General features: G+C 44.6%; 1 protein-coding gene across 1 annotated transcript in view; it reads right to left on the bottom strand.

Moving 5' to 3' along the window:
- The window catches only part of LOC311521334 (urea transporter 2-like), a gene marked incomplete at its 3' end in the record, with an annotated part of 42,928 nt that overhangs the window by 16,999 nt on the left and 13,322 nt on the right, over window positions 1–12,607 (bottom strand). The window contains exons 2-3 of the mRNA XM_084629616.1: window positions 6,637–6,796; window positions 5,703–5,892 (exon numbers count right to left, since the gene is read on the bottom strand). Coding sequence (XP_084485742.1) covers window positions 5,703–5,892; window positions 6,637–6,781 — 335 coding nt within the window. The 5' untranslated portion in view covers window positions 6,782–6,796. The remainder of the gene's footprint in view (window positions 1–5,702; window positions 5,893–6,636; window positions 6,797–12,607) is intronic.

Below are 12,607 nucleotides of genomic sequence, written 5' to 3'. Positions count from 1 at the left end.
GCTGCTTGAGGTAAGCGCCACCCAGAGCCTGCACCCTTGACCTCCTCCCGGGCCCCAACCCCCTGCCCCAGCCCCAGCCCTGATCCCCCTCCCGCCCTCCGAACCCCTCAATCCCAGCCTGAATCACCCTCTTGCACCCCAAACCCCTCATCCCCAGCCCCGCCCCAGAGCCTGCACCCCCAGCCAGAGCCCTCACTCCCCCCTGCACCCCAGGCTCCTGCCTCAGCCCTGATCTCCCTCCCGCCCTCTGAACCCCTGAATCCCAGCCTGAAGCACCCTCTTGCACCCCAAACCCTTCATCACCAGCCCCACCCTGGAGCTTGGACCCCCAGCAGGAGTCCTCACTCCCCCCCCTCCCACACCCCGCCACACCTAGGAGCCTAGAGCCTCCTCCCGCACCCTGAACCCCTCATTTCTGCTGAACAAGACTGTGGAACATAGATGTTTGCTCTCCCTAATACTGTCTGTTTCCCCCCCATAGAAAATAAAAGATGCCCCCAAAGAAGCTTTCAGGAGCTCAGTATAGGAAGTGAAAAGCTCAGGTGCAATCTCGTTTGCAGCAAGGGGCAAATTGGATGGGAACATATCTGAAACAGAACAACACAGACTGGGCTTTAGGCACTAGTGATCATCCCAGTGCAGAAGAAATTGAAGAGCAAAGCATAAATGATGGAAGTCCTGTTACTAAGGAATTAGCAGATTTACTTAAAGATAAGGAATGGAAATGTGAGGAAAGTGGTGAAGAATTGTCCAGTTTTCCTGGCGGTGTAAAGGAGAGTGATGATAAAGAAAAATCTGGTTTACATGAAAAGGAGAGAAACAATAGAGAAGAATCAGCCTTGCATGATGACAGAAACAGCAGTGAGAAAAATTGCACCCCACAAATCGATACATCAGGTCCCGCTTTATGGCCAGTGATCCTAAACTCTGCCGATACTGATCGTACAATTTTGAATGGGCTGGGCAAAATCAAGGACATGACATTTCCAGTCAGTGAGCAGAAGCGACACTTCTCAAAGTCACACTGCAAAAGAGTGCTCAAGAATGGTGAGAAGCTGACTCGGTGTTGGCTAGTTTACTTGAAATCAACTGACAACATATTCTGTTTTTGTTGCAAAATATTTGACCAGAATACTAAATCGTTGCTTGCGCTTTCCGGGTACAGCTCCTGGCATAACTTAGCTGATGATCAGAAGCAACATGAAAAGTCACCAGGTAATTTTACAGCCTACTCCCAATGGATGGAAATCAAGTCCAGGCTCAAGTTGAATAAACGCATAGACACGGAAAACCAGCAGAAGACCATTTTCTGGTTTGTGGATGATGCTACTGGAAAAGGCCTAACAGAACTGTTTATGAACCTTTTGAATGAGAATAAAATAAAGCTTCAGGACTGCCACGACCAAGACTATGACAGTGATGCAAACATGAAGGGAAGAAACAGTGGTGTCCAGGCAAGGATCCGTGCGCTGAATCCAAGAGCTTTCTTCGTGTCTTGTGGCTGCCATTCCCTCAGCCTGGTTCTGTCAGATGCAGTGTCATCTTCATTAGATTCAATATCTCTCTCCAGAGTACTGCAAAGGAGATACATCCTGTCTTCAGCGTCAACTATCAGATGGAAGATCCTCACAGACAATGTTACAAATCAGTGATACTCACTGGGAGAGTCGCACTGACAGTGTAAGGCCAGTGAGATACCTCAGTGACTGAGGTTTACAATGCCCTGATGGAACTGGCACAATTGAGTAAAGCGGAAGCCGGAATCTGACATGAGGCGTAAAGCCTGGCAAACCACATCACCGACTTCAAATTTCTGGTCTCAGTTGTGGTTTGGCACGATATCTTGTTCCAAGTAAATGTTGTAAGCCAGGGTTTATTACAAACCTCAGTCAGTGGACATCGCGACTGCTACTACTTTGATGAGAAGCTGCCGTGATTTCACAGTGGCCTACAGAGACAATGGATTTGAAGATGCTACCACTACTGCCAAAGAAATGGCAGAAAACTTAAAGAGTTGAGCCTGTCTTCAAGGAAATTTGTATTCATTGGAAGAAGAGACAGTTTGCTTATGAGGGAAGAGATGAGGTGATGGGAAGCTTGGAAATAAAATTCAAGAGGAGTTTTTCTGCATGCTCATAGACACTGCTCAAGTGTGTATCAAAGAAAGGTTTGGACAAATGAAGCACCATGAAATGACCTGGGGGGGTTTGTATGACCTTAGTAAGCTGCTGGCGGACAGGAAAACACTCTTGAACAATTGCACGGACCTTCGCCGGACGCTGACACATGGGTAATGTTAGGATGTCAATGATAAAGGCCTCTATGTTGAATTGGACAACATCCGCCACATTTTGCAACACGGGAAGCACTCTCCATTCCAAGTTCTCCAGTTCATTCATGAGGCAGAGCTGAAGGACACTTTTCCTAACCTGGGGGTAGCTTTGAGGCTTCTGCTCACGGTGCCGGTCACAGTTGCGAGTGATGAGTGCAGCTTTTCGAAGCTGAGGCTTGTGAAACCTATCTTTGACTGATGATGATGACTGGTGCCTCCCTATATTTGGGGGGGCACCAGCTAAAGTGGAGGACACGTGACCTCCCCACGTGTCTCCTCCCTGCCTCAACCCCAGCCCGGGGCCCTACACTGTCCCTGCCCCCTCACCCCACCGTACGTTACCTGTAGGGCGGGGGGAGGGGCTCTGTCCTTCTGCTGTGCCAGCTTCCCCTTCCACCCCCGGCTATGTTCAGCTGCTCTCCCTGGCAGCCTGCCCAGGGCTGGGAGCGGGCCGGAGCTGCTCCCAGTCGCTGCTGCTCGGTGCAGCCTAGTCAGTTGTCTGGGAGACAGCCTGGCTAGAGAGGGGCGGTAGCGGCAGCCCACTCCCTGCTGCAGCTCAGCTTCCGGGACACAGGCTGAGCAAGCTGGACCCCCCCTCCTCCTTTCCCCCCCCCCCCACCGGCATGCTCTGTGCGCAGCAGCACCTGCCTGGGAGAGAACCTGGTCAGGGAGGCGCGGCAGCAAAACCTTCTCCCTGCCCAGGCTTGGCTTCTGGGGACTTTAGGGGGGCTCCAGCTTGCTTGGCCACTGTCCGTGGAAGCCCAGCCTGGGCAAGGGGCAGCCACCACAACCAGGTGCTCTCCTAGGTAGCTGCTGTGCTCCGGCCCCACCTCTTCCAAGGCTGTCACCTATTTTAACACTATTTGATACCGGTCCACCCAGTGCTGGTCCACACTTCCATTTCTTGATGTCAGTTATACTTAAAATTAAAAAGTTTCTATAAGCTTAGAGGAGATCAATTTTTTAAATTTGCTTATATATGGCAAGAATAAATACAGATGTACAGATCCTAGCGTGCAAATTTATCGTCTTGTGTGACAGGGATAAATCATGTATGCAAATCGTGCATCAAAGTCATGCAATGAGCTACAATGCAATAAAAAATAAGGTATTCAAAAGTTTAATGGAGGGGGAGGGGCGCCAAACACGCTCCTCACCTGGGGTGCCATTCGGGTATAGGGCCAGCTCTGGGGAGGGGTTGCAAGGGCTTTGGAGGATAGGATGAAAATTCAAAATGGTCCGGACAAACTGGAGAAACGGTCTGTAGCAAACAGGATGAAATTCAATAAGGACAAATGCAAAGTAGTCCACTTAGGAAGGAACAATCACCTGCACACATACAAAATGGGAAATGACTGCCTAGGCAGGAGTACTGCAGAAAGGAATCTGGGGGTCCTAGTGGATCACAAGCTAAATATGAGTCAACAGTGTAACACTGTTGCAAAAAAAGCAAACATCATTCTGGGAGTGTTGTAAGCAAGACACTGTAGCTCACGAAAGCTTATGCTCAAATAAATTGGTTAGTATCTAAGGTGCCACAAGTACTCCTTTTCTTTTTGCGAATACAGACTAACACGGCTGTTACTCTGAAGACACGAGAAGTAATTCTTCCGCTCTACTATGTGCTGATTAGGCCTTAACTGGAGTATTGTGTCCAGTTCTGGGTGCCACATTTCAGGAAAGATGTGGACAAATTGGAGAAAGTCAGGAGGAGAGCAACAAAAATGATTAAACGTCTAGAAAACCTGACTTACAAGGGAAATTTGAAAAAATTGGATTTGTTTAGTCTAGGGAAGAGAAGACTGAGAGGGGACATGATAACAGTTTTCAAGTACATAAATGGTTGTTACAAGGAGGGGAAAAATTTTCTCTCCTTAACTTCTGAGGACAGCCATGGGTGGTGTGCGACTCCTGCATTTGGGGATGCTGTGTGCAAGTGCCGGACACTCCCTAGAAGTGGGGGACCATGCCCCTTGCTCTGCTTCGAGGCCCACACCTGCTTGGCCTTCTCTCCCTAAGGCCCCACCCATTCTCCATCCCCGCGAATGCGGATATAAATTGGATGTCCGTGGAGCTGCAGGGCTTTACTGGGAACCGCTGTTCCTAGTCATGCAAGTGGCTGCACGCTCCTGGACAAGACTAGTGCGACCAGGGACAGCTGCTGGTGAGCCTGGTGCCCTTCAGCCACACTGGAAGAGCTGCCGGCGCAGGGCATGGGTTCCTGGTAGCAGCGGCCCAATGTGCTGCTGGTTTTGCTGTTGTGGTTCCCGGTAGAGCCCTGCAGCTTCACGGATATCTGATTTATATCTGCAGATATCTGCATCCATGGATATACCTTTGGATCCATGCAGGGCTTGACTCTTCACCCCTTCCCCCAAGATCCCCTCCTGCCCACTGCTGGCCCCTTTTCACCCCCTTTCCAGACCTGCCCTGCCTGCCGGGGGCGGAGAGGTGTGAGTGGCAGGTGGGTGGGGTCTCTGGGTAAGGGGAGGAGTGGGGACAGGAAGAGGGGGAGCGATGGCGGGCCTCAGGAGGAAGAGGCGGAACATGGGTGTAAGAGGAGCAGCGTGGGCAGGCCCATAGCCCCAGCACCCTTTCAGCAGTGGCTCTCCAAAGGTGGCAGTTCGGCGCTCCTCCATAGGAAGGTGGCTTAGCCTCCCCTGGCCTATTATACCCACAGCTCATGAGGGTAGGACAAGAAGCAATGGGCTTAAATTGCAGCAATGGCGGTTTAGGTTGGACATTAGGAAAAATTTCCTAACTGCCAGGGTGGTTAAGCACTGGAATAAATTGCCTAGAGAGGTTGTGGAATCTCCCTCATTGGATATTTCAAAGAGCAGATTAGACAAGCACCTGTCAGGGATGATCTAGATAATACTTAGTCCTGCCATGAGTGCAGGGGACTAGAGTAGACGACCTCTCCAGGTCCCTTCCAGTCCTACGATTCTATAATTCTATGATATAGCTAGCTCAGACTACAACCGCAGTGAAGCCATAGCAGCCTGGGTTGTACAGCCCCGCCCAGCATTCTGGTATGTACTTCAGCAGCTATGGCTTCACTGTTATTGTTATTCCAGCTGGCTAGGCCAAAGCTAGCTCAGGTTTGTCTATTGCAGCGTGCACCTATCCTAACTCCTGGGCTTGTTTTGCCTCAGTTAGGATTTCAGGAGCTCGGGCCATGAAGGTGTAGGAAAAATGTATTTCTTAGTGAAGACAGCATTCCCCAGAGGTTATGTTTCAGAGTATAACAACCTATATAAGCACTTTTTCTTTCTATTAATATGTTAAGCTAAGGCAGTACTAGCTACTCAGCACATCAGGATCCTATTTCTCACTTATCGCAATATTCTAAATCACAAGAACAACCTACCTGTCCTGACTCAGAATAAGTGCTGTTAACGTTGAGACAACAGTTCCTAAACAGCCTGTGAGCGTCCACCAACGATTCTGGACAAGGAACCCAACAATCATGATAAGCCCACTGATAGGGTTATTGACGAACATCACCTGGGATGTCCCTCGCAGGACCCAGTCGACAAACTGAAACGGGAGCGGTTTATCTGAAATAGATCACATTGTAAACACTTGGTAAATGAGATGGTCTGTCCAGGATGGTTTTCTGGAAACGCATGGAGAAATGCAAGGATGCCGCACTGCTTGGCAGCAAAACCAAGGCATGTATCAACGAGGCTGTAAAACTCAACTCAGATTTTATGATTGCCTGGATAATGGTCTGCAGCTGGAAAACTAACTGAGATGAATAGCACAGCTGTTAGAATTCCCTATTCTAAAGCATACGGTGCCAGATTTATACAAACTGCTGACGTATGATGTCTGCATCTTGGATGGCAGGTTAGGTGAGTATCTTGATGCTGATTTATTGAGAGATCAAAACCCATGGATGAATGATTTAACTTCACACTGGCGTTTGGGCATGATAAACATTAGTCTGTGGGAAAGAAAGGGGCACATGATAAGGAATGAGCCAGCATTGAAATAAACATCCTCTGTTACGCTCACAAGATGAAATTCACTCCTCTGCAGAGGGGCCGGCACAATGGGGTGAATTTCAGCTTATGCACCCTCTGGACTTGGATGGTGGATGAGCCTTGGTTTGGCTCTTTGCACAAGGGGGCATTTCCCCTACAATGTAGGAATGGTTCAGTATTATCATTTCTGTTCTGCAGTTTATTGAACCAGCTCATCCTTGAATTAGTTAATACAGATCGAACATGCTGGTCGCTATTTATTAGCCACAGTGCTTTTCTGATGTATTCAAATTGGCTCAGTTGAAATGGGCTTACCTTGAAGCCAGTCTCCAAACTCTTTCATGTCTCCTGTGATATAGCAAATGGCTTTGCAGACTTGTTTCCCACATTTTCTCACTGGAGTCTGGTTTTGTGTCTTCTTTTCGCCTTTCATTTCTATCTTGACTTCAGCACCCTCCATGGTTGCTTTCAGAGCCTTTGAAGGAATTCAGGAAAGGAGACAATGTATTACGATGCCCCAATATGTCTGTTATTTATTCCCTCTGCCACTTAGTATGTATTGCACACTGGAATTGGGAGCAATTAGAGAGAAGGTGGTCTATTATGGAACTATCTGCTTTTCTTTAAAGTATCACTCTTCACTGGAAGAGAAGGTCATATCTTTAATCTCTCTCAGGTTCTCTGTATTGCCCCTCACCACAATACCCAAGGTCAAGATTTTCATAGTTTCATAAATCTGAAGGCCTGAAGGAACCATGGTCATCTAGAATGACCTGAGGCATAACCTGGGCCATAGTTTATCTCAGTAATAACATGTGGTTCAGCTACAACCTAGAAATAAATCAATCCTTGATTTAAAGGGTGAAACCATGGCCCTATTGAAGCCAATGAGAGTTTTGCCACTGATGTCAGTGGAGCCAAGATTTCGTCCCAAAACTCCATGTTATGGAGAATCCACCACATCCCTTGGGAAGCTGTTCCAATGGATATGTACACTCACTGTTAACATTTTTTTCACCTTATTTTTTGCTTGAATTTGTCTAGCTGTTTCTTCCAGCCATCAAAAGAGAATGCTTAAAGTTAGGACCACATATCCATATTTAATCACTTAAATGAAGTCAAATACAGCAAAGCACAAAAAAAACCAGGCTTAACTTCAAACATGTGCATTGTCCCTCACACCACTACTCCCTTGCATAAAGATAAGCGTGTGCTTATATGTTTGGCTGAATTAGGGTCGTAGGTGCAGATCCTCAAAGATATGTAGGTGCCTAGTTCCCATGGAGATCAATGTGAGTTAGGCATCTAAATGTCTTTGCGGTTATAGGCCTGAATGCCTGATTTTCAAAAGTGCTCAGCACTTATTTAAGAGACTAGGGGCCCGATCTGAGGACTGTTGAAGTCATTGGAAAGACTTTATGAATGTAGGATCCTAATCACACAGACAATTTTTGAAACTCTCGTCTCAAGTGCTTAGGGAGCAATTCCCAATTTAGCACCACGAGCTCAAAATCCACAAAGCTTTCACTGGAATTCACTCACTATTTGGAGTGATAGGACCCATCCAGGCCAATTGTTGAGGAAAAGAAGACATTGCAGTGAACGGCAAACTAAAGCTACATCTGTTCTGATTGGTGGACTATTGCCTACACAGGAAGCAAAATGTACTAGGGCACCCCTACTGGTTAAGACAGTGAGTAGATAATTTAAATATGACACTATATTTCACACACAAAGATTATAATAAATCTATAGCTGGTTAGGACTTAACAGTTATCACTATGCTGCACATTATGGTCATTTGGAGCTTCATGGCAGCAGTAGGGATAGAAATCATGCTCCAAAAGTACAGGCCCTATTATTTACACTAAAGGAGACTCTCCCTTAGCTGTAGCAGTTTAGGGCCTATAACACACAGCTGAGCAGTTCTGACTCAGTCTGGAGGAACACATGGTTACATGCACACACTGGTCACCAGTTTACTGCCATAGACTATGGCACAACTTTGAAAAAAATATAAAAATCAGTTTTTGCCCAAACATACAAAAATCACATTTTTTTTTGAAAAACCAAAACTCTGCTAGTGTAGGTGCCTCACCAAAACCAGTGCAGATGTGATCCCTGCTTGGAAGAGCGTACAATCTTACTTCAGGTGTGTGACCCAATCAATAGGCGGTATCAACAGACCAGTAAGGGGAGCGAAAAGGAAGAAAATGATGACAATAATAAGATCATGTGGTTACTCAGTGCAGCACGGGCTGTGCGTACATATCTCCATGGTTCTGTTACTCATTTTTGTTTTTTGTTTAATCTTCCCACGTTCTTCACTTTCCTAGGCATAATCGCTGCACCAGATGTGTTGTACTTTTATTATTTTTTAAATCTTTCATTTCAGAATGGGGTTCTACTTGGCCATTCCAGTATCAAAAATCAAGTATCAGAATTTTCCCATCCGAGAAAAGTGCTTGCAGGCAATGGATGAATGTACAAACAAATGACTCAGCACTTAAACAAAATAATGATTCCCCCCCCCGTTAATTATTATGCAGAAAAAAACTGGCTACTTCATAAAACCAATAGAAAGTGTGTTTTGGGTTTGGCAGAAAAATGCAATCTGTATGCAGCATTTAGCATTCCTCACATGCTTCCTTGCATTCTAATGGAGTAACTAGGTATTTGTGTACACGATAAGCCTACTGATAGGGTTATTGACGAAGATCACCTGGGATGTCCCTCGCAGGACCCAATTGACAAACTGAAACACGAGTGGTTTATCTGAAAGAGATCATGCAGTAAACACTTTGTAAATGAGATGGTCTGTCCAGGACGGGTTTTTTAAAACACACAAAGAAATACAATGACGCCACACTGCTTGGCAGCAAAACCAAGGCATCTACCCATAAGGCCGTAAAACTCAGATTTTATGATTGCCTGTACAATGGTTTGCAGCTGGAAAGCTAACTGAGATTGTTTACATCAAAGTAATTTGGAAATGTTACACAGTAGGGAACATAATGTCCCTACTAAGAAGGGTCTGCATACCTGGTCAGGTAAGTTGTATAGTAGAGATGAAAATGGTATATGCTTAAGGCCTAAATTCAAGACAGCACATACTTAACTGTCTGTATATGCACGAGTCCATTCCTATTCAGTAAGGAATTTAAGAATAGGCTTATTCCATTGAAGCCAACAAGGGATTTAAGTGTTCTGTTGAACAGGAGCCTACATTAATAGTGAAATTTAAACTTTATTGGTGCGTACTGTCTATGCAGAACCTGCCCTGTGATGAAAAACATGGTTAGGGCAGCTTCCAATAGTTTTCGCTCTTTGTTCAAAGGAACACTTGCCCTGGGATATAGATTAATGCTGGCACATTAGTGCTTTAAGCTTCAGTGAAATGTGGAGTTCTTAATGTAAGAGAATGTGTGAATGCCAAGAGGACCTAGTCATTATGTTATTCATCAGGTCACGTGTTCTGAAATGCTTAAGGGGACAGTCAATTAGTTTAAATACAATTATCTTATGGGACAAATTCTGCTCTCCACTATGCAGGTGTACATCTGGGGAACTCCACTGAATTGAGTGGAATTGCCCTGGATTTTCATGGGCATAACTGAGGGCAGAAATTGCTCCAGTTCTCTGTGAGGGGCAGCGAGGCAAAGTGAGAGGAGAGTGTGACATTTGTTTGGATGTGTCCCTCCACTGTCCTGGTCTGAACTTAATCCTCAGAAGAAGCTGCATTAAAGCTATGCCTATCTGTTCTTCCAGCATATCCAAAAGCGGCACTCTTGCAGGGAGGTCTGGAGAGTGTGCTGGCCAGAGGTGGTGCTTTCACTCAGATTCGTTAGGCCTGCGTCCATCAAGAGACGAGTCAGCCGAGAGTGGCCTACTGGAGATGTCACAAATATGGCTCAGAGAACATCCATTCATTCCTCCTACATGTGTGTCATGTGTGATAAAGGGCAAGCATAAGAAAATCAGTAGGAAACATGCCCACAGCAGCATGGCATGTAGTAGGCAGAGTTCATGATTAATCTCAGGAAGGGTCATGGGATTATTAAGGGCCAAATCCTGTTTTCATTGACTTAAATGATGCAGGATCAAAGCTTGGATTCCAAATTACTGGCTTATTCTTGTATGAAATGGCTCATCTATCAAAATAGCTATGTAATGTGTCCTGGCTTTCTTGCCATGATATTAGCAGTATGCTTGCTGCTGGAGGATGGGGAAATCACCTTATTTTGCCCAAAAGTCTTGTATGATTTGGTCTTTATATTGTTATAAACAAATATATTAATAAAGAACAAGATGAGTATCTCTCCTACCCAACCCTGCCCCTACCCAAAAGGACAGAGAACTCTGTACAACCTGCAAGGTGTAAACTAAATATTTATGGCTCCATCTCATGCTCAAAGGAAAGCTGAAGTGAGATCTGACCCATTGAAAAATTGAGTCTGACAGAGGAGGTTTTTGAATGTTTTTAATGAAACTGCAGACTTACAGAGGTTTTCATTGCAGTCTAAGATACTATAAGGTAATAACATGAAATCTTAAGTTGAAAAATGTGCTCACAGGGCCACATTCTGATGTAGGTTACATGGGAGTAAAGTTGGAGTAAGTCTCTTGAATTCATGGTAGTTATTCAGGCCAGCAAGTCGTCCTTTAATAAATAAATATGCTATTAAAGTAAAATTAACATTGATTTTTACTCTTCTAAAGAGCATTTTAAAGGAGAGGTGAGGAGGAACTGGAAAATGTACATCAAGGGACAATTCTGCAGTGACATGTGACTGGAATAATTGGCTTCAATTTCTTTTGTTTCTCTCTGAGTTTCGTGATCCTGTAAAAAAAAATGTTTTTTTTTTGTTCTAAGATTCCAGTGAACGGTTAAATTCTGTTCTTGATTATGACAGGTTTCAGAGTAACAGCCGTGTTAGTCTGTATTCGCAAAAAGAAAAGGAGTACTTGTGGCACCTTAGAGACTAACCAATTTATTTGAGCATAAGCTTTCGTGAGCTACAGCTCACTTCAGATCCGATGAAGTGAGCTGTAGCTCACGAAAGCTTATGCTCAAATAAATTGGTTAGTCTCTAAGGTGCCACAAGTACTCCTGTTCTTGATTATGCCTCTGTAAATCCAGAGTAACTCCATTGGTCTCTATGGATTTACAGTGATAATGTATAACATGTGCTCCCTACTGGTTTGGTATGAAATCATTAAAAAAACAAAAACAAAATCTGCTGGTTGATCGATAGAACCTACAATAAAAGTAGATGAGCTAAGGAATATTCCTTATTTTGTGGGAGTTTCATTTGGAACACGATACAACTCAATGTATGGGTCTGCTCCAACTCCTATTTTATACAGCTCAAGAGTGAGAGATAAACACCCAAGAACTGCATTTAGAAAGTGATCAGGATGCAAGGAATTTATCTGACCAAATTCTGACCTGTCACATCACAGAGTTACTCTATTTACTGCTGATTTACACAAAGTGGGTGCATTGCTTACATTATCCAAAGATTCCAACTACTTTTTTAGACTCCCCTTGCCTTGAGAATTTTGAGCTGTCAGATAAAATATCTCACTGTAGCCGTAAGTAAATTATAGCCTTTCGAAGAACAATACTGTTTAGTTAAAATATTTCATAGTTATAATGAAATAGCCCTATCGGAAGAAAAAAAACCTACATGAATTTCTGATGTACAAAAATTAAGCTACGGAAGTGATTCTTCTGCAGTGAATGAGAAGCCAATTGATTGTTCTCTCTCATCTATCCAGAACCAATATGTCTTAAATGGAGGTCTGGGTATTGCATAAGTTTATCCTCTCCCCAAATCAAGTCAATTCCATTCTGCTGTACATTGCAACCATAGCATTCTGCTGCCACCACACCTACAGGAGTGACCTACTAAAGCTGAAGAGAGGTGAAGTGGATGGTGGGGTTTGAATCCTGGAACATCTGGCATGGGCTGTAAATATTATTTCACATATTGAAATAAACTTGTACATCTAGTAGTCCATTCATTAGAAAATATACATTATAATACACGAGTACAAGCTCTACTTATAGCGGGTAAAGGACCAGAGACTGTCATTAGAATTATTAGCTCAATACTCACAGATAATGCTGATTTCCAACTTCTCTCCTGTGCGTTTTGAGGGGAGGAGGGAGTTGATCTTTGCCTACTGATCTGCAGATAGAAAAGGTATTCTCTTCCCTACACTAGAATTTCTCTTGTTGCCAATGTGACCCTGAGGATTTTCAAGTTTCTCTATAATTTTA

This window comes from Lepidochelys olivacea (genome assembly GCF_965140295.1).
Source record: "Lepidochelys olivacea isolate rLepOli2 genome assembly, chromosome: 5".
NCBI lineage: Eukaryota > Metazoa > Chordata > Testudines > Cheloniidae > Lepidochelys > Lepidochelys olivacea.
The sequence above is the reverse complement of the archived record's forward strand: the minus strand, read 5'-3'. Positions and strand labels throughout refer to the sequence as shown.